The sequence below is a fragment of the Silurus aristotelis genome (assembly GCF_946808225.1).
Source record: "Silurus aristotelis genome assembly, chromosome: 14".
NCBI classification, from domain to species: Eukaryota; Metazoa; Chordata; class Actinopteri; order Siluriformes; family Siluridae; genus Silurus; species Silurus aristotelis.
The window spans coordinates 14393389-14416173 of NC_139587.1; the positions used below are offsets into that span (position 1 = coordinate 14393389).

A 22785-nucleotide genomic window follows, 5' to 3' on the forward strand; every position below is an offset into this window, starting at 1 on the left:
TCGGATTTAGTTAAAAATTTTGAAATACTGTTTTGAATGTTCAATACCATATCAAATTCATTTCACATGTAACTCATGCTATCATTACCCAACTTTGTCCAAAAGAGGCTTTTTACTTAGGTGAATTATTAATGCTCTACAATTTCTACCAGTATTCAGCTTTAGTTATGAATCAGTAATCTTTTGTCCATTTCTGTCACTTTACATCTAGCCATATTATCTATTAATTGTATAATTGTATAATTAATTAATATTAATACATTAATTAAAGGGTGTAACGGTACACAAAATTCACGGTTCGGTATGTACGTCGTTTTTTAAAATCATGATTCAGTTCAGTTTCAGTGCAGTAATGGGGAAGATTTGCAGAACATAAAATTGCTTCTTTTTTTTATTATTAATGCAGTTTATTAACATTTGGGAAAATCAACAGTTTATATTTTTAAAACAATTTTAAATAAAAAAGCCTGCTCGGTTAAATATATAAAATGCTATTTTCTGATATTTGATAAAAAATTCAATATGTACAAGTAAAAAAGAAAAAATGAAATTAATGCAATGCATTTTCTTTTAAAACATTGATTAAATTGAATAGTATTTTCGGTAGGGAGTGCGTAGCCACAGTGACACTGCGTTAACTCTAGTTTCTTTTGTTTAAAAGTTTAATAATAATAATAAAAAGCGCTCCAAGTGCGAGGAGGAAACTGAAAAAACTTGCGGTCCGCCACTTAATACGTTCCTGAGGCAACTCAGATCAGAAGCTGATGATTGTTGCTGTGTCCTGTTTCCATATTTAACCCATGGAATGAGAAGCAGGACAGATAAGGCAACTTGGTTTTTTTTTGTTTTTGTATTTTTTTCCCCCAAAGGTTTACAGCATATTTAGTAACATCTAGTCAACCAAGAGTGCTATTTATCTTTCCCTTTTTTCAGCATTTATCAAAGCAAAATTCTGGTACATGCCAGTATGAATGCTCATGAGTTATTTTTCATTCCATTTCTACTTCTCTATTTTCTTAACTGTTTACTAGTGGTGAGCTACAATGCTTACCATCTCTTTTGCAGTGCTTCCGTTTCACTAGTTATCTAATTTCCTGTCCTCTTCTTTTTTCTTTTCCCCCCCCCATTCCAATCTCCCCTGTATGCATTGTGCATTCTTTTTTTTTTTCCCCCAACCAATAATACTTGGGACTGCTTCACTCTCAGGGAGAAGATAGCTACATGGAGAAGGTAAAGCTCTAAGGATTGTACTGTAAAGGGCTACTGCAGTGTTTTTGTCTGTCTTGCTAAATGGCATTTCATTTATATAATTAGACACAGTTTGTATACACTGCATGTGTGGTGTGATTTAGTTTTTAGTTCTGTGTGTTAGTTAACGTTCTTGCATGTGTGGAAATTATTATTTGCACTATGTCTTCTTTAACACTTTAATCAACAGTTCATTTTAATTTCCTTGCGTATTATTATTATTATTATTTTTCCTACTCGTGTTGTTCAGGTAGCAATTAAGGCTGTTTGAAGTTTCAGTTCTGACACTTAGTGTTGCGTGTCAATTTATAGACAACTACTGCTTTTTTCAGAATTTCACCAGGCACTGACATAATACTCCATGTGTAAAGAACAATACAGCCAGTCTACTGAATTGTTAAGGTTGTGCAATTAGTAGGGTTTGACATTCTTCCAAGACAGTCTTGACTGTGTGGTTGCCAAGGCATTAGAGTTAAACTTGGAAATATTTTGTTAGGACCAATCGGATTGAAATACCATTAGTGTTTGGGGTTTTTTTTTTTTCCTGTCAGGCCCAGACCAGGAATTTTTCTTTCCCCCCCCCCCCCCCCCCCCTCTTTCCCAGATAGACAAATCATCAGTTAATTGTTCAGCCCAGTGTGGAAGTGACAGCTCCAATGTACAGGCCCATTCACATGTTTGGCTTGCCCAGACACTTATTCAAATATTGTAAATGTTAAATGTTTGTTTAACCTTGATAAGTAGACTCTGTGTAGCTATTGTCCATATTCTATCCTGTGTTTTTTTTATTGAGCCTGCTATATTTGCACGTCTGAGCTGCACTGCACATAAGACAGTTTTTGACCATTTGTATTCTACTCAGTTTAGACCTCTGTTCTTAGTAGGGATGCACCGAAATGAAAATTCTTGGCCGAAACCGAAAAAGAGGAAAGCAAGGCCGAAAACCGAAACACCCGAAAGAAATAATGCCAATTATTATTATTAATTATTGTTTTTTTAATTGCATAAATTAATATTAAAGTTTCAAAGAATAAATAAATTACAAATTATGAAAATATTTATTTATAGCACATTGCAACAATGCACAGGATAAAATAAAATAAAATTCAAACAATGTCTGTTGTGAAACTGATTGCTGAAATATCTGCAGTTATATGTTTATGGACGTGAGTTGCAACAACATTAAACAGCTCAGGTAAACGAGCCATAACAGGGCTCAATGTGCTCGACCAGCCTACGAAACCCCACATCTTCTACGACAGAGAATGTCTGATCATCTAAGGCAATGAATTCCATAATCTTTTGTGTAATGACCTTTGCTTGACACCATCACTGGGAAACTTCCTTGCCTTTTCAAAAACGTCCGCCACAGACGGAGTGCGCGTGCTCGCAGGGGTTTTGCTTTTCTGTGCCGCGTTATTCTCATTATTAATAGATTTCAGCTGATAAATTAAACCCGACTTGCAGACACACCCACTCTTGAAATTTCGGCATTACATGTTTTGCAAATCGCTATCCGTGGGTCTTTCTCAGATATACTGAAATACGTCCACACATGTTGCTGCAGGCGCGGTTTCTGTTGGCGTCATCACAACAAACTGTTTCGGCGGTGTTGTTTCGGTGATCAAAGTCTTTCGGCCGAAAATGCACTTTTGGGTCATTTTCGGCCGAAAATCTTTGGTGGCCGAATATTCGGTGCATCCCTAGTTCTTAGCCATCCTTGAATCATGATGATGCCAATTTTGTCAAATATATTTGGACCAACACTGTATTCCACTTTAACCTTGTATAGTTTAGGATACACATTTAAATGCATTTCAGATTGAGAAGAAATGTGAATAGGTGAATTTGTCAGCATGCCAAGTTAACCTCACTCTTATTTTTGGCCTTGCCAGTTCCTACCTATCAGCTCTCATATGATTGCTACCATGGTGTACAGGGTTAACCTAAGCCTACTTTAAGGCACATGACTTGCAGCATTATAGTACAGTATGAAATCTTCTGGGCAGAGCAATAACTGTGCACTATTGATTCTCTTGTCAACTCATGTTCTCTTGAGGATAGGATGCTTTTCGTTTGTGCAACATATACGCGATTTTCTAATTTGCGATATACTTTCATGTTAACATTATCTGACTTTTAGAAACTGCCTTGTGAAAGGTAAGATAAAATTTCTGGTCTTAATGATGGTGGTGTTGAGACATCAGTGACTGGACAGAACAAATTGCAAATTTTGACAGATGAGTAACAGAGAAACCAGTTTGCTCTGTGTTAATGGAAAAATGAATAGCAGATACACCAATTTTGCTGCTGTTCTTTTTAAATAGCTCTTAGGATTGGGTCTGGACTGGGATATCCCTCTTTAAGACCAATGTTTGTGTGTGTCAGGGTGTATTTTTAAGTTCTAAGGGATACATTACCAGTGTCTAAAGGAATGTGATATGTCTGGTACTAAATAGCCCTGCTTCAGTTCCTCAGTCTGCTGTAAATCATGTGTGACCCGCTTACCCTCCCTCTAACATCCAATGTGTGAAATATCCCTGCCTCAACTAGCGAATCACAGAGTACAGAGTAAATCAGGTCAAAGCACACTGATTTGCTTTATTCTAACAGGACAACATTCTACTTCTCAGGAGAAAACAAAGATGAATTTCCTGTTAGACAGTGGCAACACAGAGGACAAGCCATTAAAGATCCCCAAGGAAGTCTGGCTGCTTGTCAACCATCTTTTCACTAAGGCCTGTCACCAGGTAAACTAGGGTTTATTTAAGCGTTTGCCCTACTATCTGGAGATGAATTGAAACACTTAGATGCATATTAACTGTATTAATTTTTTTTTTCTCATGTTGGACCATTTTTTTACACCTCACTTGTTTTACCCCTTAATTTTCCTTTAAAGTTATTTTTTCTTTAGCTTTTCAGGGAAGAAATGTATATTTTGTTGCCCTGTACATGAGTCTAAATAACTTGAACTTTTATCTCTGAGAAGGTAGTTCTTTTTTTTTTTTTTTTTTCTAGTTATGGCAGCATTGTAAGCTGTGCTTTTTATGGAGTTTTGTTGGCATCACTATAAACATTGCCATTTATTAGCATACACGAGTAGGACAAAGAAAATCAGCATTTCCAAAAAAATTAAAAAAAGAAAGAAAAACAATATATATTTTTTTACAACAAACATGCCCAAGTTGTAAAAAAAAAATCAATCAGTGATGGTCTTTTATATATTTACATTACATTTTCATCTTCTGCCAAATATTTTAATACTAATTAAAACTATATATTTTAAAACTACTTTGTCTCATGCTGTTAACACCCCATTAACGTAAACATATATAATTATTAAAAAAATATTTTAATAACTCTTGCAGGAGGATCTTTTCCAGACACCTGGCCTGCAAGAGGAGTTGCAGAGTATCATTGACTGTTTGGATACCAGTATTCCAGACTCCATCCGTATCCTTTTTCCCTGTTTTTCATGTGTATAATCAAAATGTAGAAGAATGTTTTCCAGCAGATGTTTTACTAAACTCTTATTTGCATTTACAATTTTCTTGTAAAAATTTAATACCCACTTAAAAAAAAAAAAACATGCTTTCCACCCCATATGCAGGAATATTTATATTACATGTTTGGTAAGTTGGGAGACACCTACTCTTTTATGGATTTTGAGACATGCATGTTACTTTTGTTTATATGCGGCAAACTAGGTAAAAGCCAAAACCACAAAAATAACAGCGAATAGAACAGTGCACATTGAATGATTGGAAGAAAGTTCTCAAAGTTGACATTTTTGGCTCTAACAGAACAACTGTGTGAGACGGAGAACAGGAGAGATGATGTTACCAGACTGCCTCACACTCACAGTCAAACATTGAGATAGAAAATAGAAGAAATGGTCGTTCTGGGGTAAAGGAAGTTGGAGATTTATTTCAGGTTGCACAAATGCTGAACCAATATGACTTCCATTCCATATTCTATTATTCTGTCTGGACTGCCACTATGAAGCCAATGACCCGAAACATGTAACGTTTCTGAAAGAGGATTTTTTTTAAGGAATGCTTTGCAGTTTCCTGGTAACATGACTTATTCCTATACTATAGAGGAATGAGAGGAATAAATCACGGCATACTTTAATTGGATAATTATTGATGTTGGATTGGTAACTAATTTCTTTTTGTAATGGTCAAACTATTATGGTAGTGATAATTTTCCTATAAAAGCATGTGCCCAAATGTTTTATTTATTATATATTTTGGTTTTATTCATTGTACTGGGTGGAAAATTGTGTTGTAGTGTAAAGTTTGTATATGGACTAATTGACCTAGTTTATTAAATTCCTTGAGCTGAGAGTTAACGTTTTTTTAGTATTTGCATCCAGTGCAATGCATGCAGTTACACACCCAGCTAAAATAGATATCATTATATTTCACTTATTTTAAATATGGCAGTTAGATGACATTTGTGGCCATAAAATTGTCTACTGGATTTAATTCTGCACTTTAATCAGGATGCCTTTTTATTCCCTTCGAGACACAGTACAAAACAGCCTCTGTTTTTTTTTCTTTCTGTGTTCCTTGTCTTTGCTGCTTTACTTTGTCTTGCAATCTGTCACTGCACACTGCCACAGCGGTCTTCCCAGTCCAATTTGTCCTGCATTCTTCAGGGTTTTTTTAATGTCACCATGTTTCTACTGTGTGTGTGTGTGTTTCACTTTCTGCTTGTTCCTTAACTATGTGTATCAGCTGGCAGTAACCATTCAGTGGCTGAAGCACTGCTGATTTTCTTTGAGGCCCTGCCAGAGCCCGTGGTGTGTTATGAACTTTATCAACGCTGTCTTGATGGTTCACATGACACTCGTCTTTGTAAACAGGTAAACACAATTTAGATGAGGAGCTCAAAATACAGTTAATACTGTACACTACAACAATACTTGAAAAAATACTGATTTATTTGTAGTAAGCCATTTAGCAAATTGGCAATCATTAATGATATTGCATTGTGTGTGACAGTGTGGGAAACCCATTCATGTTGACATTTTCTGTTGTGGAGTTCTGAACACTAAAAATGGGTTATTTTTTCCAACCAGAAATAAGGTTCTAGCATTTTAAAACTGCTAAAAGCCAGAAAAAAAAAAAAAAGAAATTGCAGAACCCATTCTGAATGTACTCAGACAGACAATCAACTATTTGTTCAATTCTAGTGTAATTTAATGTATAATAAATAATATAGGAAATATTACCAGTAGCTTAGTCAAATCTATTCAACAGTCATTCCTTGTTTAATATAAATATTTATCTTTGCTGTTTAAAAAGGAAATAACACATATAGGTTCATTACTTTGTACATTATAAATTGCAGCATGTCAGCAACAACTTGATAAAAATATGACCGTGAGGAAGGCACATTATAGCTACATATCTCTTAAAACAGGCGGACATATTTCCAGCCATGTCGGTTACAGGTTAAATACATAGGAAATATTTAGCCAAAAATATATTTATGGCTTTGCAGAGATAAAAAGAAGGGTTTTTAATTTTCATTTTATTGTTGTTTTGTTTTTAACCTGGTTTTTTTTTTTTATTGCTGTATTTCAATCTAGTTTTACAAGATGGCTAAATATGATGCTTTCTGTTTTGATCAGTACAAGCTTTCCAAACATTTTCAAGGGTGATGGATGCTGTTTACTAAATTTTAATTAATTTACTTTAGTTTTTCTTGTTATTTCTAAATACAAGTACATCAATGCTTTGTTTTTGTTAAAATCTTTGGCTCATTGTTTGTGATTTTAAGTGATGTCATGGCACAGTTGGCCTGACTGGATAGAGTGGTTTATTTTCTCGCCATCTGCGCTAGCCAAGTGATATAATAAATGATTTACAGTATATATACACATGCTTATAATTACTCAGCAACCACTTGCAATAATACTACTGACGTATACTCATGGCCCTTCAATTAGGTATAGTTATAGTGTTTGAAAAGGGATATTTGTACTGTATGAAATAATAATAAAAAAAAGAATTGATTTTCTTTTTCTTTTTTTTTCTTTTTCCAGTTAATATCGCAGCTTCCCAGAGCACACCGCAACGTTTTCCGCTACCTAATGGCCTTTCTGAAGGAGCTGCTAAAGCATGCAGTCGACAACAACCTCACTGCCAACCTCATAGGTCAGTCTTTAATTTACTACTAAATGTACTCACTGACTGTTCCAAAATGTTCACACTCATTTCTGTTGTTTTTTGTTTTCCAGCTACCCTCTTTGCAAGCCTTCTCATCAGGCCTCCACCAAACCTCACAAGCAGGCAGACCTCAAATGATCGGCAAAGGGCCAATGATTTCATTTTAGGCTTCCTAATGGGCAGTGATGAGGACTAAGAAGCTCATGAGTGATCATGGGTCATAACCTTTCATCCAGGTGCAGGCGGTGGCCTGGTGATGGCAGAGAGAACTGTGTGCGCGTGTGCTTTGAGAGAGTGGTGTGTGAATGAGTTATTAGGTGTCAGCCCATTCCTGCACTACCAAACCCGTTCAGAAAAATGACAGCATCTCTTTTGGACAGACTTTGCATTTGGTTTTAATTATTATAGTAGAGCCTTTGTTTAAACAAAGCCGTTTCAGATCGCACTGGAGTCGCTCTGAGAGTTATGGCTCAATATTATTTGGCCTTTATGAGGATATATGAATGAATTTCTGTAAGAATCCTCCCTTATGTAAGTTTCCCTTTGACTTTATTCAGACATTTTAAATCTAATGCCAAAACCAAAAACTGTTATTTGTGTGTATGTCTGTGTGTGTTAACTACATATGAAGAAGACCAATATTAATTGACTTGTACACTAAATACAGCCAGGAACTTTTGACTGCTGCGTTCATTTTGAGAGATTTCAACAGTGTTGAAGCACCTTTCGTTGTTGGGTTTTTTTTTGTTTTTTTTTTGTGCTCCAACCCAGTTATCCAGTTATAGCTCTGCGAGTTTACCATGTAACTAGTAAGAGACTGATCTTCTCAGTTTGGTATTAGTGGGCGGAGTTATGTTATTCTCGCAAGGTGATTTTGACAATCATTTGCATTTTGAAGGAAGGCTTTCTGTGCCAGTGAATCTGAGTCACAGTGGTGTTTATCCGTTGTAGTGTAAACATTTATTCATATCTAATCCGTCCTTTTGTTGTATTTGTCAGTTTAACCACCAGGTGACACTGGGAATTTCTCAAAGCTCAGTAAGATTCAATCATATACGTTAGAGATTTGTCTAAAACCCATGTGTCCTTGTTCATCATGTCTAATTGTCAGTGATGTTTTAATGTTGCAGCTTCTTCACAGCTAAATTCAGCGTCTTCTGTATAGTGCTGCTAAAATCCTGTTAAACATTGTGACAGTGAGCCTGGATCTTCACGCTGTGGTTCAGCAGGACACCAGAGTGATACACTGTGCTGTATGGCTGTTTTGTTTCACTAATTTCTAGCATGTTTCTGATGGTTTATTTGAAATCCAGCTATGAGCTTTCTGGTTTACAAAGTCGTGTCTACTTGATGTCTTATCTTATATAAGTGTATACTCTTGTTAAAACAAATGGGTGGTGTTGGGTTTTTTTTGTGTCATCTTCACTTTGAAAAAAGGTGCAAAATGTTTCCTCTTCTCTCCTGTTTATATTCTGTGCAGTAACCTAAACCATGCAAACTGTAAGATATCATTAGGGGTATTTTTGTCTGTCTTTTGTTCCCTTAATAGAAATGTGCACACCCTAATTGCTTCTTGGGGCATTGCCTGAACATTTACAAATGCTGTACATAGTTTGCTAAAGATAAGTGAGCTACGTCTCACTTATCTTCTGTCTTTCAAGCCCCCTCTCTGTATTCCAAAGCCAGTTTTTAGGGCTGCCATAGAAAACCATGTACAAATATAGAGCTTAATCATGCATATATTAAATCACTGCCTAATTATGTTTTAACAGAAAATGAGGATCTCTTCGACTTGATTTGTATACACACTCCTTAAAGTTTGCTTAATCGTTTATTTTTGTCCTAGCTGTGACATTTTAAAGTTCAAAAGTCAGGTTCTATGTACCGTAGGAAAGTCAGAGTATTCAGCCACATCCTATAAGTAGAAACCAACCTGAACAGTTAAACCTGTTGTCCCTGAAATTCACCATGCAAGACATTTGTGGTATGCTAGCTATGTTAGAACAGGAAGCCGAGCACTGAAAACGAGTCATTCATATTATCAAAGGACATATTAAAGGTGAAACAAGCCTTTTTTTTTTCACCTCAGTCGTTTCCACGGTGCAAGCTTTAATTAATTGAAACAGTGTTGTCAAACACATTTATCTATTACTTAATAAATTTGCAAGGTTTCATTCCACTGCTCTTGTTTTCAGCCCCTTCAGATCTCTTCAGACACAGACATGCTGATCTCTACTGTCTGACCAATTATCTATGTCTGGCACTTTTATTATCCTGTGTCTGTGGATAGATTTAGTCATCCACAGCACTAATTTGTAACTTCCTTTAAAACAGATTCATGAAAAGAGCCCAGCAGTCAACTTCCGCTTACCTCAAAGTATGAAGCACTTACTCAGCTTTGCTCTAGTGCTCAGTGATTTCACATTCATTATATGGTCATTAAATGTTAATTATATGGAAGGCTGCTTGCGTCTCCATTTCTCCTTATCAGACTTGCAGGAACAAATATAGCTGGAAGTTTACTAACTTGTATCGTCTGCCGTCTTGCATTTTGTATCTGTTGGGTTCTGCACTGGTTTGTCTTATAATTATGGTACAAATGCAAATGAATACTTGCACATCCCTTCAGTTGTCTCTCTCTCTCTCTCTCTCTCTCTTTTTTTTTATTTTTTATTTTTTTTGGTACTTTAACTTATTTAATGGAAATAAAATATTTAAACCTAATATTGTTTTTGTTTTGTTTATCATCATTTGTGTATATTCCAGTTATGTTTTGTTGAGATGCAGAGATTACAGTTGATATTTTTGTCTTTTTTTTTTTTGAGCCAGCAAAAATAGCTTTGTTAGGAATTTGCTCTTCAGTCCCATGCTCTCTAGCTCTGTTTTGTGCGATATCAATAATATTTATCTTATCTTAGGTTACCTTATATTTGAGTGTGTGTGTGTGAGAGAGAGAGTCAGGAGCCAGTAATTGTGGCATTCACAAGTTTAACAATAGAAAATATTTTTTTGATTAGACCGGTGATATGCATGAAAAAATGGTTAATTAATAAAGGCTTTGTAACTTGTTACAGCACAGTGAAAAATATTTTCTTTGCAAATCCCAGCAATGTTAAGAAGCTGGGGTCAGAGTGCAAAGTCAGACATGGTACAGTACCCCTGGAACACACTTCTTATCAGTCTTAACCCCACTGAGCTACACTTCCAAATGTAAAGACAATGTTTTTCTTTGCTCATATTTGCCAAGGGTGTCAATGGTAGTGGAGGCACAGTACATGTATAATAGGGTATGGGTCAGTAATAAAGCATGCATAAGATTTTCATTATCAAATCAATTTTATCTGTCACATACATACAGGGTACGACACGCTGTGAAATGCTTTTTACGACGGATAAGGGAATAGGGTGGGGAGAAAAAAAAAAACATGCTGAGCTAATTAAGTTCAAAGTCAGGACGCTCTTCTCTATTACGGGTGCCATTGGATTTTAGCACTTTGTCAACGCAGGGTTTGGTTCAACTGTGTGAAACATTTAGCTTCTGATACCATTCCTATAGATAGTCTGCTCTGCTCTGTGAGAGATCCCTCATGTTTGTGAGACATTCCCAACTCAGCAGTCTATAAAGTGTCCGGGCTGAAGCGGTGGCCACCACTTTGCCCAGCTTTTGGTGTAGCTTTGGAGAAGCCATGGCCATGCTAAGAGTGTCCTCGTATCGCAAACTGTTTGAGGAGGAGCATCAGAGATCATCAACATGGCTCAGTCAGCGCTGTGGAACCCAGCTCCTCCAATCTTCTGCCAGGTCAGGCTGATTTGCCAGTGCTCCACAATGAATCAGCTTAACTTGGGTTTCACATTTCTAGCATTTTGGCATTTACTTTCAAAAGGGAAGGTAGGGTGGGTTTTATGCTTATAGGCTTATGTAAATGTCCTTTCTATAATTATAAGGCAGGGGTTCTTAGTGGTGTTCAAGAATCCACAGGAGACTGACTTGTTCTTGTTCTAGTGATGGAAATCACAAGCCACATTACCAAAACTGTATTTTTTTTGGACCATTTTTGTCATTATTTTCTGTTCATTTGATTTTTAAATGGATTCAAAACTCAAAATCTATTAAGTTTATATATATATATATATATATATATATATATATATATATATATATATATATATATATATATATATATATATATATATATATATGAAGATATATTTATTCTTGTAGATTTGCCACTGCAAATCATCAGGAAATAAGGAGGCCATAGTGATCACATCAGATCAGTTGAATGATTTATTACAGTTTATCACAGCTATAGGCTCCTTCAGTCGCTTTTACATGCAGAAATGTGTATTTGACTGATAATGATCAAATTAAAAGCAATCAAAAGCAATTAGGAAAAGTCATTTAACAAAACATGTTGAACTTAGTTAAAATCCAGGCCTAATATAGTACACTCCTCTATTTTTTTAGAATGATTCAAAGGACCTGACAAAAGTTCTGCATCCCTAAAAACAGGGATCACAATTGCATGTTTAAGGACATTATTATAAAAGCAGTTGAGGGTATTATGTTATTAGAAGAAAAAAAGGACTCCCAGTGTATTTATTTCCATTAATAGCCCTGTGCGATTAATAGAGAACCAGCAGTGTTTGTTGCAAATCCAACTTTACTTCATCCACTTACTCGAATCCAGAATGCTTGACGCTACGTGGTTTGCTGTCTTTATTTTGAGTCATGAAAAAAATGACCTCACCTATTTGACTAGTACGCACACTTCATATTAGTTCTGTGAGATAATTACTAGAATATCCCCTTTACGTTGTAGGTGTTTCCTTGTATGCGCTTGTTTGCCTTTGGTTTCAAGTCAAACATCATAAAAGAAACAGACATAAAAGTTTGTTTTAGTAGGGGTGGAGTTTCCACGATCGACTGGCCTGAACCGGACTTTTCTGCAGCTCGAGCTTTAAACAGGGAGGGTCTGATGCGTTTCTCCCAGGAACGCTCCATAATGGCTGCCCTCAACGATCGCCTGGTGTTCCTTATCGACATGGTGAGACTGGGAGAGGCAGCACTTTACGATCGGGTGCAGAATAACACATTGCTACATGTTAAATGCTTTACACATACAGTAGCCCAACCTCATTAATGCATGATGTCACTGAAAATGCTTTCTATGCATATGTGAAAGTAAAAGCTTCTTTCTGTAAGACCAATTCACTTCTTTCCATTTCAGTAGTTTGATACTACTGATGCTATAATGGCCTACAAAAGGAAAATCACATCTGAGTCTCTGTCCAACTTTGACAGATTTTTGATTAAATCGATTTTTCAGGTACGATGTCTGGAAGAAGAGAATGAATCTTTAGAGGCTCAGATTACAGAGATGGAAGAAAGATTGGCAGATGAACCAAGACTTTCCAGCTCTATTAGTCAAGGCTGCCCCTCAGAATCCAGCCTAGAGTCTGTGATTGATAGACTGCGCAGAGAGAAGGTGTTTAAACATCCCAGCACTACACGCACCAATTTATTTGATAGATACACTTTAGATCAGTTGGTTCTCATTAGAGTTTATGTTCATAGGGTGTAGGCCAGTAATACAACATGCATAGCATGGACTTTTTAAAACAAATTAAATATTGTCACTATCTGTGTATCACATTCAGCTATAGGCTGTATATTTGTCCTTCAATGATGTAGTAAAAGCAATCAGGCAAACTCATGAACAAAATATGCTAAAGTAAGTTTAAAGCTAGGCCTGATATGGGATGCTCTTTCCTTTTTTTTTCTTTTTTTTTTTTTTTTTAGGATGAAATCTTGTGCCATTCAAAGGAGCTGACTAAAGAACTGCATCATATAAAAATAAAGTATGAGGAGGTCCTGGAGCAACAGACTAACCTCCAACTGGAACGCAAAGAGGTTGCCGTGGTAATGCCGTAAAAGCCTATAAAACCAGACAGTGCACTGGATATTATATTTTCTTCAAATATATATATTTGTTTATTGCTGGGATTTGAACTTCTCTAAATAAGAAGAATAAGAAAGAAATAAGAAGTCCAACCTGTTAATCACTGAGCTATCACTACCTCATTTTTAAAGAAGTAAATGGTTTTAGGGTCATGTCATTGTTTTATTAGGCTTTTATAGTAATTATAATCTAAATACAGAGTTCTATTACAAAATGTATTTCTTAATTATTATAATCATCATCAGTTAACAAATGCCAGCTTTAACAAGCCCTCTGTGCTGCTTTATTAAGTTTAACACTAGATGGCAGCCTCTACCTCTAGATCAGTGTGGGATGACATCGCCCTGCTTCCTAGAAGAGAATAACTCTGAGAAAGAGGGCCAAAATGGCACAAATCTTTTTTAGAGAGCGTTGATTAGCAGTCCCATGCTGGCTCTGGGCTAACGGCCACGCCGAAACATGAGCCGCTGTGTTCATCGAACATCTCATCACTCCACACATGTCTCTTCCAATAAAAGAACAGATGTGGGAAAGCTGCTACAATGGTTTATAATTCATTCATGCAGGCTCTCATCTCTCACTGCCAGATGCTGTATGATGTGCTTGGCTGGACAGAAATATGATTTGGGAATGGCTGAGGGGAAAAAAGGTGCTATAAAACACAAAAATAGAGTGTGAGAGACATGATGGACTCAAAGGGGAATGGGTCAAAACAGAAATCGCAGATTCTTTCTGAAAAATAGTTATATTACACAAAGTTTGATTGCTAAGAACCTGAAAATATCATGTTTGAACGGAATATTTTTATGACAGTTGGGCTACTAGTCCAATCCTTCATTGGCTTACTACAGTATATAATTACAAAACAAAATTGAGCTAGTTTTATATGCACCATCTCCTATTTAACTGGAAAAAATAAATAAATATGGCCACAGAAAAGATTATGGCATTTACAGCTTGGGACTGGAAGAAGTGTGCGCTCTGCCATCAGAGTCCAAACTTCCTGTGGCTCATCACCACTCTGGCACATTCATATGCAAATGCATTCATTCGGAGTAATTGAATTCTTCGCCAATTAATCAGGCACCCTGAGAAGCTGGGATGAGCTAAGTGAAATAGTAATGTCCCTAGACCATGCCCTTGCCATGCATTGCTGTGTCTACAAGTGGTTGGAGAGGCAGTAACTCAATTTGATTTTTACTCCCGCTGCCCCAAATGGTATGCTTAAACCACACTAAATAAATGTTCACTTCCTAGTTTGCACTGACACTATATTGGACACTGCTTACTATGTGGTAGGAGTACTATCAATAGTAAAATAGGAAGTAAGTAAAATAGTATGCTACTCTTATAAGGCTGATGCTAAACCATAGTTTATGCTCTGTTTTGACATATTGCAACTTAAAGTGTTTTGTTTTTTAAATGGCTGTAAAATGCATAGTTTGTTCATATGTGCTGCCCCCTGCAGGAGGTGGATACAGTGACTGCTGACTGCTTGGCACTCCGAGAACAAGTGGCAATCTATGAGGGGCAGTTAGCTGCAATGGAACAAGAGCATGAGTCGGTAGGAACACAGCAGTATAATGAGACCTAAGTTGTTTTTTTATACATAGATCACTATATGATGTTCTATTATAATGTAGTGTCACTTGTACTGGTGGTCAGAATACCCTTTTTATTTCATATCTGTAATTTCCCAGTCTTCATTTCTGCTACAATACATTTTTGTCATCTTGGAAAATGTTCCACTAGATTTTGGAGTGTGATTGTGAGATTTGTGCTCATTCAGTCACAGGTGCTGATGTAGGGTGTGGAGGCCTGGGGTGTAGTCAGCATTTCCTTTTAACCCAAAGATGTTCAATAGGGTTGAGGTCAGATCTCTATAGTAGGCCATTCAAGATCTTATACTCCAACCCATTTCTCCATGGAGCTCATTTTGTGCACATGAGCATTGTCATGATGGAGTAGGTTTGGGTCCCCTAGGTCTAGTGAAGGGAAAAGTTTATGCTACAGCATCTAACGACCTCCTACACGGTTGTGTGCCTTCAACTGTGTGGACTTTGTGATAAGAGTTTATGGAAAAACACATATGGCTGGAAAAGTCAGGTATAAAAGCCAAATACTTTAGTCAATATAGTGTATTTCAAATGCACACAAAAAAATTGCACATAATCTATATCCCCTACAGATCAAATGAACAGACTTATCATTAACAAGGAGGCACATGTTTATCCATCTATATTTTTTAAATAGTGTCATGCATAAATACCCACCACACACACTCCAAATTTCTACAGTATTAGAACCTAGGAATAAAGCCTAATAAATTGAGAATATGTCCAATTTTAAGTTTTGCTAAAGATGATTTGTGCCTTGTACTCATGTTTTCTCATAGGTGTAAGTAGTTTATGGCACTGATTTTATTGCTCTCTCTTTCCTGCTAGTCTAAAAAGCTGGAGATATTGATCTGATCTTGACCCATGGGCTGTATGTTTGATACCCCCCTGTCTAAAAGATAACACTGGTCATTCCAATTACATTTTCCTTTCTGGTTTCAAAAAAATCTAATCAAAAACCATCCTACTTGATGGTTTTAATAAAGAAATGATAGTGTCTAAAAACTTGATGATTGCCATTTTAGCATATGCATACAGTGTATGTATATATTAGATATCTCATTACACACACACACACACACACACACACACACACACACACACACACACACACACACACACACACATACACACAGTGATCCTGAGAGAAAGGGTACTGTGGTAAGTGTTCTCTCTCATCAGCTGTTAGCACACTCCATTAAACTTTGACATGAGCAGGAGTGAGGGAGAAGCAAATAAAAGCCAAGACCTGGCCACAGAGTGTTAGATGTCATAGATGATAGAGCTTTAGCCTACATAACAACAGAGGCTTTGAAAGAAGCTTTCTTACTATCTTTATTGCCTCTTGTCTTGCTATGTTTTCTTGCTTTCTTTAACTGTGCATTGCTTGAAGAAAAAAAAAAAACATTTACATATTTTCCTATGCAAACAATATTTTCTCAGCCTTTCTATACCTTTCTCATCTGTTCTTCAATTTCTTCACTGTGCTTCCTCCAGGAGGTGACAGACCACCAAATCTCTCAAATCAGACATGAGAGCTAGGGACATACGGGAAGCTAGAGGCAGAGAAAACTTAATCATTACGTATTTATCCTTAGCTATCTCATGTTTAACAAGGTTAAAGGCCAGGGAACCAACCCCAGCCATTAGGGTTGCACAAGCCAGTGCACTCTTAGTGCCGGTCCCAAGCCCGGATAAATGGGGAGGGTTGCATTAGGAAGGGCATCCAGCGTAAAAACATGTGCCAAATCAAACATGCGGATCATGAATACAGGATGATCCGCTGTGGCGACCCCTAATGGGGGGAAGCCGAAAGAAAGTTTATCTCATGTTTAACATGTTACCTCATAGCCATGCTTGCAGTCTATGGGCTTGTATGGAGCATTAAATAAGGACAGACAATTCCTTGTATATTTTGATAGCCACCTTTAACAGGGTATTTAACACATTTTACTAGTGTATTTAAAGGATTTTATTATTATTATTATTATTATTATTATTATTATTATTACTATAAATGAAGGCAAAATTCATGAACATTGGAATCTAAGGTTTTAGAGGTGCATGAACTGTAACATGAACACACAAATGTAACCTCTTAATGGTGTGCTGTTCCACAGAGGATTGAGAGTCTGTGTGAGCCTGGAGCTGAGGATCGGGCTGATCCAACCGTGTCTCTGCAATTCCCCTCCATCGACCTCACTCCAGCCATCATGGTTATCAAGGACTACTACTGCCAGCTGGCTGAAAGCCTACAGGTACATTATAGATATATTTAGAGCCTGTTCTACCCTGACACTAAACCTTTTAAACATGCAGTTGTGTGGACATGGTCACTTTACACAGGCCAGGAAAGATTTATTCTGTTCTACAACAAACAAGAGAGTACACTTTGTCCATGGTGTAGCCTTCATATAAAAAAAACAATTAAAAGAAAAAGCAATAAGCAGAAGCCAATGATGCTATTAATCCCACTTAAATTTAAGACATTTCCTAGATTTAAATATTAGACGCATTTATTTGAGTAGAAATCATTCATATGTGAATGAAATTATTTTATTCTATAGACATTAATCAAGCATTAATGTAATTTTCAGAATTTTAAGAGTATTATAAACTCAATGCTACATTATTTAACTTTTTTTTGCTGCAACAGTGTATCTATTGAAATGCCAACCTTCTGTCCTGCCCAGTAATCAGGAACACACACACTCTTTCTGTCTCTTAATTCTCTTCCCACTGTGCAATCGTGATCTTTCACACTTCTCTGTGGGGCCAGCATCTGTGTTATCTTTTTTTTACTTTGCCTGCTCTAGAGAATCTCTGTCCACTGCTTATTTTCCAGCACAGAGCACTGTAATATGTTCAGTTGTTTAGGAAAAGAGAGTCTTCTTCAGAGGTCATACTCTTGCACCAGTCCCCTTTGACCCTGTCTGCCTCTAGAATGGTAGATCTACATTGGGTCATAGCCAGTAATCAGTGTTCTGGCCTCCTTCCCAGGCTCCTTGGCAGTTTGGTAAGAGGGAAGAGAACTGTTGCACTGGGAAGTTGGCTTCAGGAGTCTCTAGAGAGACTTCCGTGTTTGTGAATGTGTGTATATCAGAGAGATTTTCAAAGACATAAAAGAGAGTGGGTTTTCCTTTCTGGACAGCAAACTTAAACTCTTCCAGTGTTTTCTTTATAACCCTGATCTCCTTTGTACTTTTTGTCTACTTTTCTCCTGCCCTGTGGCACCTGGATCCAGAGCCCATCTTTGAGTCTGGGCCTCATTACTTCTCCAAACGGGCCAATTGTCTTAGTCACAATTGATTGTGATTGGGTCGTGGACTAATGATAATTACAAGCTGATTTTGGCTCATCATGCTAGCTTACGTGATGGGCCCTCATTTGCTTTTCTTTCACTCTTATTTATTCTTGGGTTAATTGGGAACAAGTATGAGGTAATGAAAGTGGGGATTAATCGGTCACGCTCACAACCTACTCTCTGTTTATGCCAGAGTCACTTTGTGCAGCAAGATGATCTGAGTGATTGGACATGACTGATGCAGTATGCTTTTCTTGTGTCAATAGTTTGAGTCCGGTACCGTTGCAATTGCCAGAGGAGAACAGAAGGGGAGGAACTTCGAAAAACCTACTGGAGGGATGGTTAAGGATAATTTAAAGGTGATGGACGTGAATGGTCTGAAGGAGCTGGTGAGTGACACTTCCTCAGTGCTGCACTTGAGCCACCGACATGCTGTTTTAACAGACTGATCCTTCCACTGTTGTTTTTGAACATTTTGATTTCCTGTGATTTCAGGTGATTTGAAGCCCATGCTGGCTTCTGCCAGATTAGTGCTAAAAGCCTTTCAGTGTTTTTGCTATAAAGATATAATAGAGTGCTTAGGATTCAGGAGAGGTCAGAAGGCTGAACAGGAACACCAGGGAATAAAGTGTGTGTGTTCCTGTGACCGGAATGTTTACACTTAGTGATAACACTGATGTGAGTGCTGCAGCGTCTCCATACGAGTGTTTATCTGTCTTCTGAAGTTATCACATTTCACAGTCTGCCAGCCACATCTTCCCCGTTTACACTTTATAAACTTCACACATTCCAGCTGAGTCTCAGGAGATGGCAGCAGTAATAATGCAGCATTGTAATAATAACTCACCTGTCAACTGTCATTTCTCAATGAAGATTTTATTTCTAACTGTTTTATTTGTAAAATCTGTTTATGAAGACACTTCTAGTACATAAGTTATTATTTAATAAAATATAATAATAATAATAAATTATTATTCGCTAAAGAGAGAAGCATGAGAAGCATCTTGAACCTGAGCATGGCATGATTAAGAACCATTCATTGCTCTCGGTTTACATTTTAGAGGACAGGAAAATCATCAGTTGGTCACAGCTGACACCTTTTCACTTGCAATAACAAACACAGCGGTTTGGTTCTAATTATGTTGGTTGTATTCACAGCCCACTCTGAAAATAAACAGAAAATAAACCACTTTGCCTGCTTTCATAACACGTGTGCTCTTTCTTAATCTGCTGCATGCCGGTCAGCATTGATGGACAGACTGCGTTGCCCCGCCCTGCCCTGTTTTCTCCTGTTACTTCTCTCTCTTTTACACATTTTAAGAAATTTTCTTTCATTCTTTCTAATTCTACGCCATTTCTTCTTCATGTCCACCTTGCAATTTTTTCTCTGTTCTCTGCCCGTCTCTCTCTCTCTCTTTCTCTCTCTCTTTTTCTCTCTTTCTCTCTCTCTCTTTATCTGTCTTTCTTACTGTCATTCTCATCTTGTGGATAGTGCTTGCTGCTAGATGATAGATTTCTTCCTAAGATGCAGTATAGCTAAACAAACTGTTAATGGTAAAAAGGGGTCATGCTGCTTTTCTTGAGCTTAATGTAAAGCTGGAGGCGTAGCTGATGTCTTCTATCGTCAAAGGACACCAATCACCTCACCAATCAATCTCGGAGCAAATCGGCGACCACCTCTGTCGTGTGGCTCTTCGGCAGTTAATAAGACTGCTTGGAGGCTGCTGTGATCTACCTCAAAGAGAAACAGAGCTAGGTTTCTCCATCCATCTCTGCCAGCCGACTGTTTAGCTTACCTGATTACAGTAATTATTCACAGCATTAGACTGCCCTGAGGTGGGCCATATTGCTCTCTGCATTCTGTTTGTTGTAAAGAACAAAAGCAACCTGACATTCTGACAGTCTTCTTGTGCACATGCATACCATGTAATGGCAGCCTCAGACTTTTATGGTGATAGACAAATTTTCAAAACAAAATATGTCGACACTCAATATAAGTCAGACTCGTATCTGTTAACATGTACAGTACACTGGAGGTATAACCATTTGTTCCACATGTGATCCTAGATTGCAAAGCTGCAAAAGGAGCTTGGTGACCTAAAGGCATGTGGTGAGGATCTGGGGGCAGAGATTGAAGCCAAAAAAGAGGCTCATCTGCTGGAAATTGAGGAGCTAGAAGTAAAACGCTGACTATTAGAGTAAAAGATTTCATGCAGCAGAGCTGTGGAAGGGCATGAACCCATTTCACTAAGACAGTCTGTGTGTTTAGACCTGCATCTGCCAGCTAGAGGAAGAGGAGGCTGACTTACAAGCACAGATGAAGGAACAAAAGAGAGAATACGGAGAACTGCTCAACGAGAAGATGGCACTAGACGTAGAAATTGAGTCCTACAGGTAAGATTCAGATCAAATTCAGTGTGAAGATGCTAGTTCATGAACTAGGCTTAATTAGTGTAGAAAATGTTAAATCCTAGAAATAAATAAAAAGAGAAATGAAAACAATATATCAATCAACAAAAATACATGCTGGAAAGTATATGAGGAAAAACCCAGTTCCTGCTCTGTTCAAATGTAAGTCCCAGTGGACAGAGTAGAAATAGCAAAAATGAGGTCATTGTGTGGAATCACACCTAAATGAACCCTTGTTTAGATGAAGACATTACTAAGAATACACTTACAAGGAAAAACTCGGTTAAAGACGGAAGAAGACGGTTGCAGGAAATGCATCCGTCTGCAGTCGTAGAAAACCATGATGCCATTTCCTGTATCCTTGAAGGCACGTGCTTCCACTGCATTGTAATTTTTCACCTGTTGGTATGCGCTGTGACGCATGTGGACCTTCTTAAAGTTTGCACACAATGGTTCATTAAAATAGGCGAGAGGCAAACTTGGCCTTGTCAGACAGTTACAGTCACAGCTCGCTGTAAAAAGCAAAAGCAGCTCTGCTTTAAAATTTCATAAAGTATGTCCACATGTGTGTTTGGCCCATCATAGTGTTACCTTTTTTCGTAGTTTTATTTCTAGCAATAAACTTTACACACTGTGGGAAAAAAGGGCGATTTTCTTTCGATGCTATTTCATCACAGTCCTTATGAATCTTATGAACATTATAGTGATTAAATGTAGCCTGGGACTGTCATCAGTTGATAAAGACTTTGTCATAGATGCTGTTTTGTGTTGAAGCTAAGATTAAGGGACTGCAGTGTTACTTGTGTTTCTTCTTTTATATCTTACTTCCAGGGCTTTGGTGGAGGTGGAGGTGGAAAGGCTGTGTTACTTGTAAGAGCGAAAGACCCAAACACACGTATAATATCCCGTGTATTGAGGCTGAACTAATACAACACTTACATCAAGGTGCACTTTTAAAAGATGTATGTATCTATTTCCATTGGCCAAAGATAAACCATTTCTGATTGGCTAAGAACGAAACTTATTAATAATAATAATAATAATAATAATAATAATAATAATAATAATAATAATAATCCTGGTATGTATTCATTACTGTCATTTTTAATGTTGCAAGGCTCATGAAGGGTGCTATACATAGTTTTGTTTGTTTTTACGAATAACCATTTTCTTAATCTTAACATTCAGTAGAATCCTCATTAATGTGCGAATTTGCTAAATTGATAACAATAATAAAAAGCAATATATATACACAACTATTATTAACATTAATTCTTCTTATTCGCTTATATAACATTTTTTGTCTCCAAACTGTTGCTGTGCCAATAAAAAAAAAAATAGAAACTCAAAAGTTTGCCGTGAAAGAGATTCATGTTTTAAAAAATTAAATAAGAAAATCAGACACAACCTTTTGAGCAAATACAGACCTACACTAAAAGATAAATGGCATCTTTCCAGACCATTGATAATGTTCAGAGCAATCAGTGGCTGTTAACCACACACTTGTGAAAGAAGGGAATTGTCTGAGCTTTGCCGTGTGGGTGAAGTAATTTTGTGGGTGACGGAAAACATCTTGCAAAACAATGAAACACACATTCATATAAACACAGAATGAATTTGGTAATGTTGCCCCACCCCCTGAATTCTGACCTGACACTGATCAATTACATCCTCTTAAACCTTTGCCCTGTTCTGCACTGTCCAAATGCTACTGAGTTGTTGTTTTTTTCCGTTGTTGTTGGTAGTGGAGGTGCAAATTAATAAACTTGTCAAATTCTATGATTAAATCTTTTGCTCAGTCTAATTAATTCAAGTTTTCCACCTTTCCCCAATTTTGCTGAGCACCTGAGAAATCTCTTAAATGTCCTTCCTTTAACCTATCTCAAGTTATGCCCTTTATACATTACTTATTTGTCTTCCAACTTAACTTTGCATGTAAGCACACTGTGCTATTAGATAACAATATCACTGTTGCGCTAGCTCTGCAAAATGTTACTAATAATGGATCAGATAAGATTACAGCTACTGGTGAACTGGTTGAATTTAGGATTTTCCTTACAGACCTA

The 22785-nt window shown here is 37.1% G+C and overlaps 2 protein-coding genes across 5 annotated transcripts in view; both read left to right on the top strand.

Annotated features, from left to right (window-relative positions):
• Positions 1-10151, top strand: part of ocrl (OCRL inositol polyphosphate-5-phosphatase) — a 23468-nt gene extending 13317 nt beyond the window's left edge. Inside the window, exons 19-25 of one of the 4 annotated variants that reach the window (XR_014536590.1) lie at positions 1207-1230; positions 3882-3998; positions 4617-4701; positions 5991-6118; positions 7304-7415; positions 7499-8425; positions 8467-10151. Coding sequence is in view for 2 of the 4 variants with exons in the window: in XM_083560225.1 (XP_083416351.1) it covers positions 1207-1230; positions 3882-3998; positions 4617-4701; positions 5991-6118; positions 7304-7415; positions 7499-7623 (591 nt within the window). In the remaining 2 variants the exon portion in view is untranslated. Of the gene's footprint in view, positions 1-1206; positions 2129-2955; positions 3999-4616; positions 4702-5990; positions 6119-7303; positions 7416-7498 lie in introns of those variants that run through there. The other 3 variants (XM_083560225.1, XM_083560226.1, XR_014536589.1) reach the window with 3 other exon arrangements.
• Positions 10152-11084: 933 nt separating this feature from the next.
• Positions 11085-22506, top strand: vimr2 (vimentin-related 2). Its single transcript, XM_083561395.1, has 10 exons — positions 11085-11226; positions 12334-12475; positions 12758-12916; positions 13231-13350; positions 14859-14954; positions 17127-17264; positions 18577-18699; positions 20378-20488; positions 20580-20704; positions 21551-22506. The coding sequence occupies exons 1-10, from the start codon at positions 11114-11116 to the stop codon at positions 21591-21593; spliced, it is 1170 nt and encodes a 389-aa protein (XP_083417521.1). The 5' UTR covers positions 11085-11113; the 3' UTR covers positions 21594-22506.
• The last annotated feature ends 279 nt before the right edge of the window (positions 22507-22785 follow it).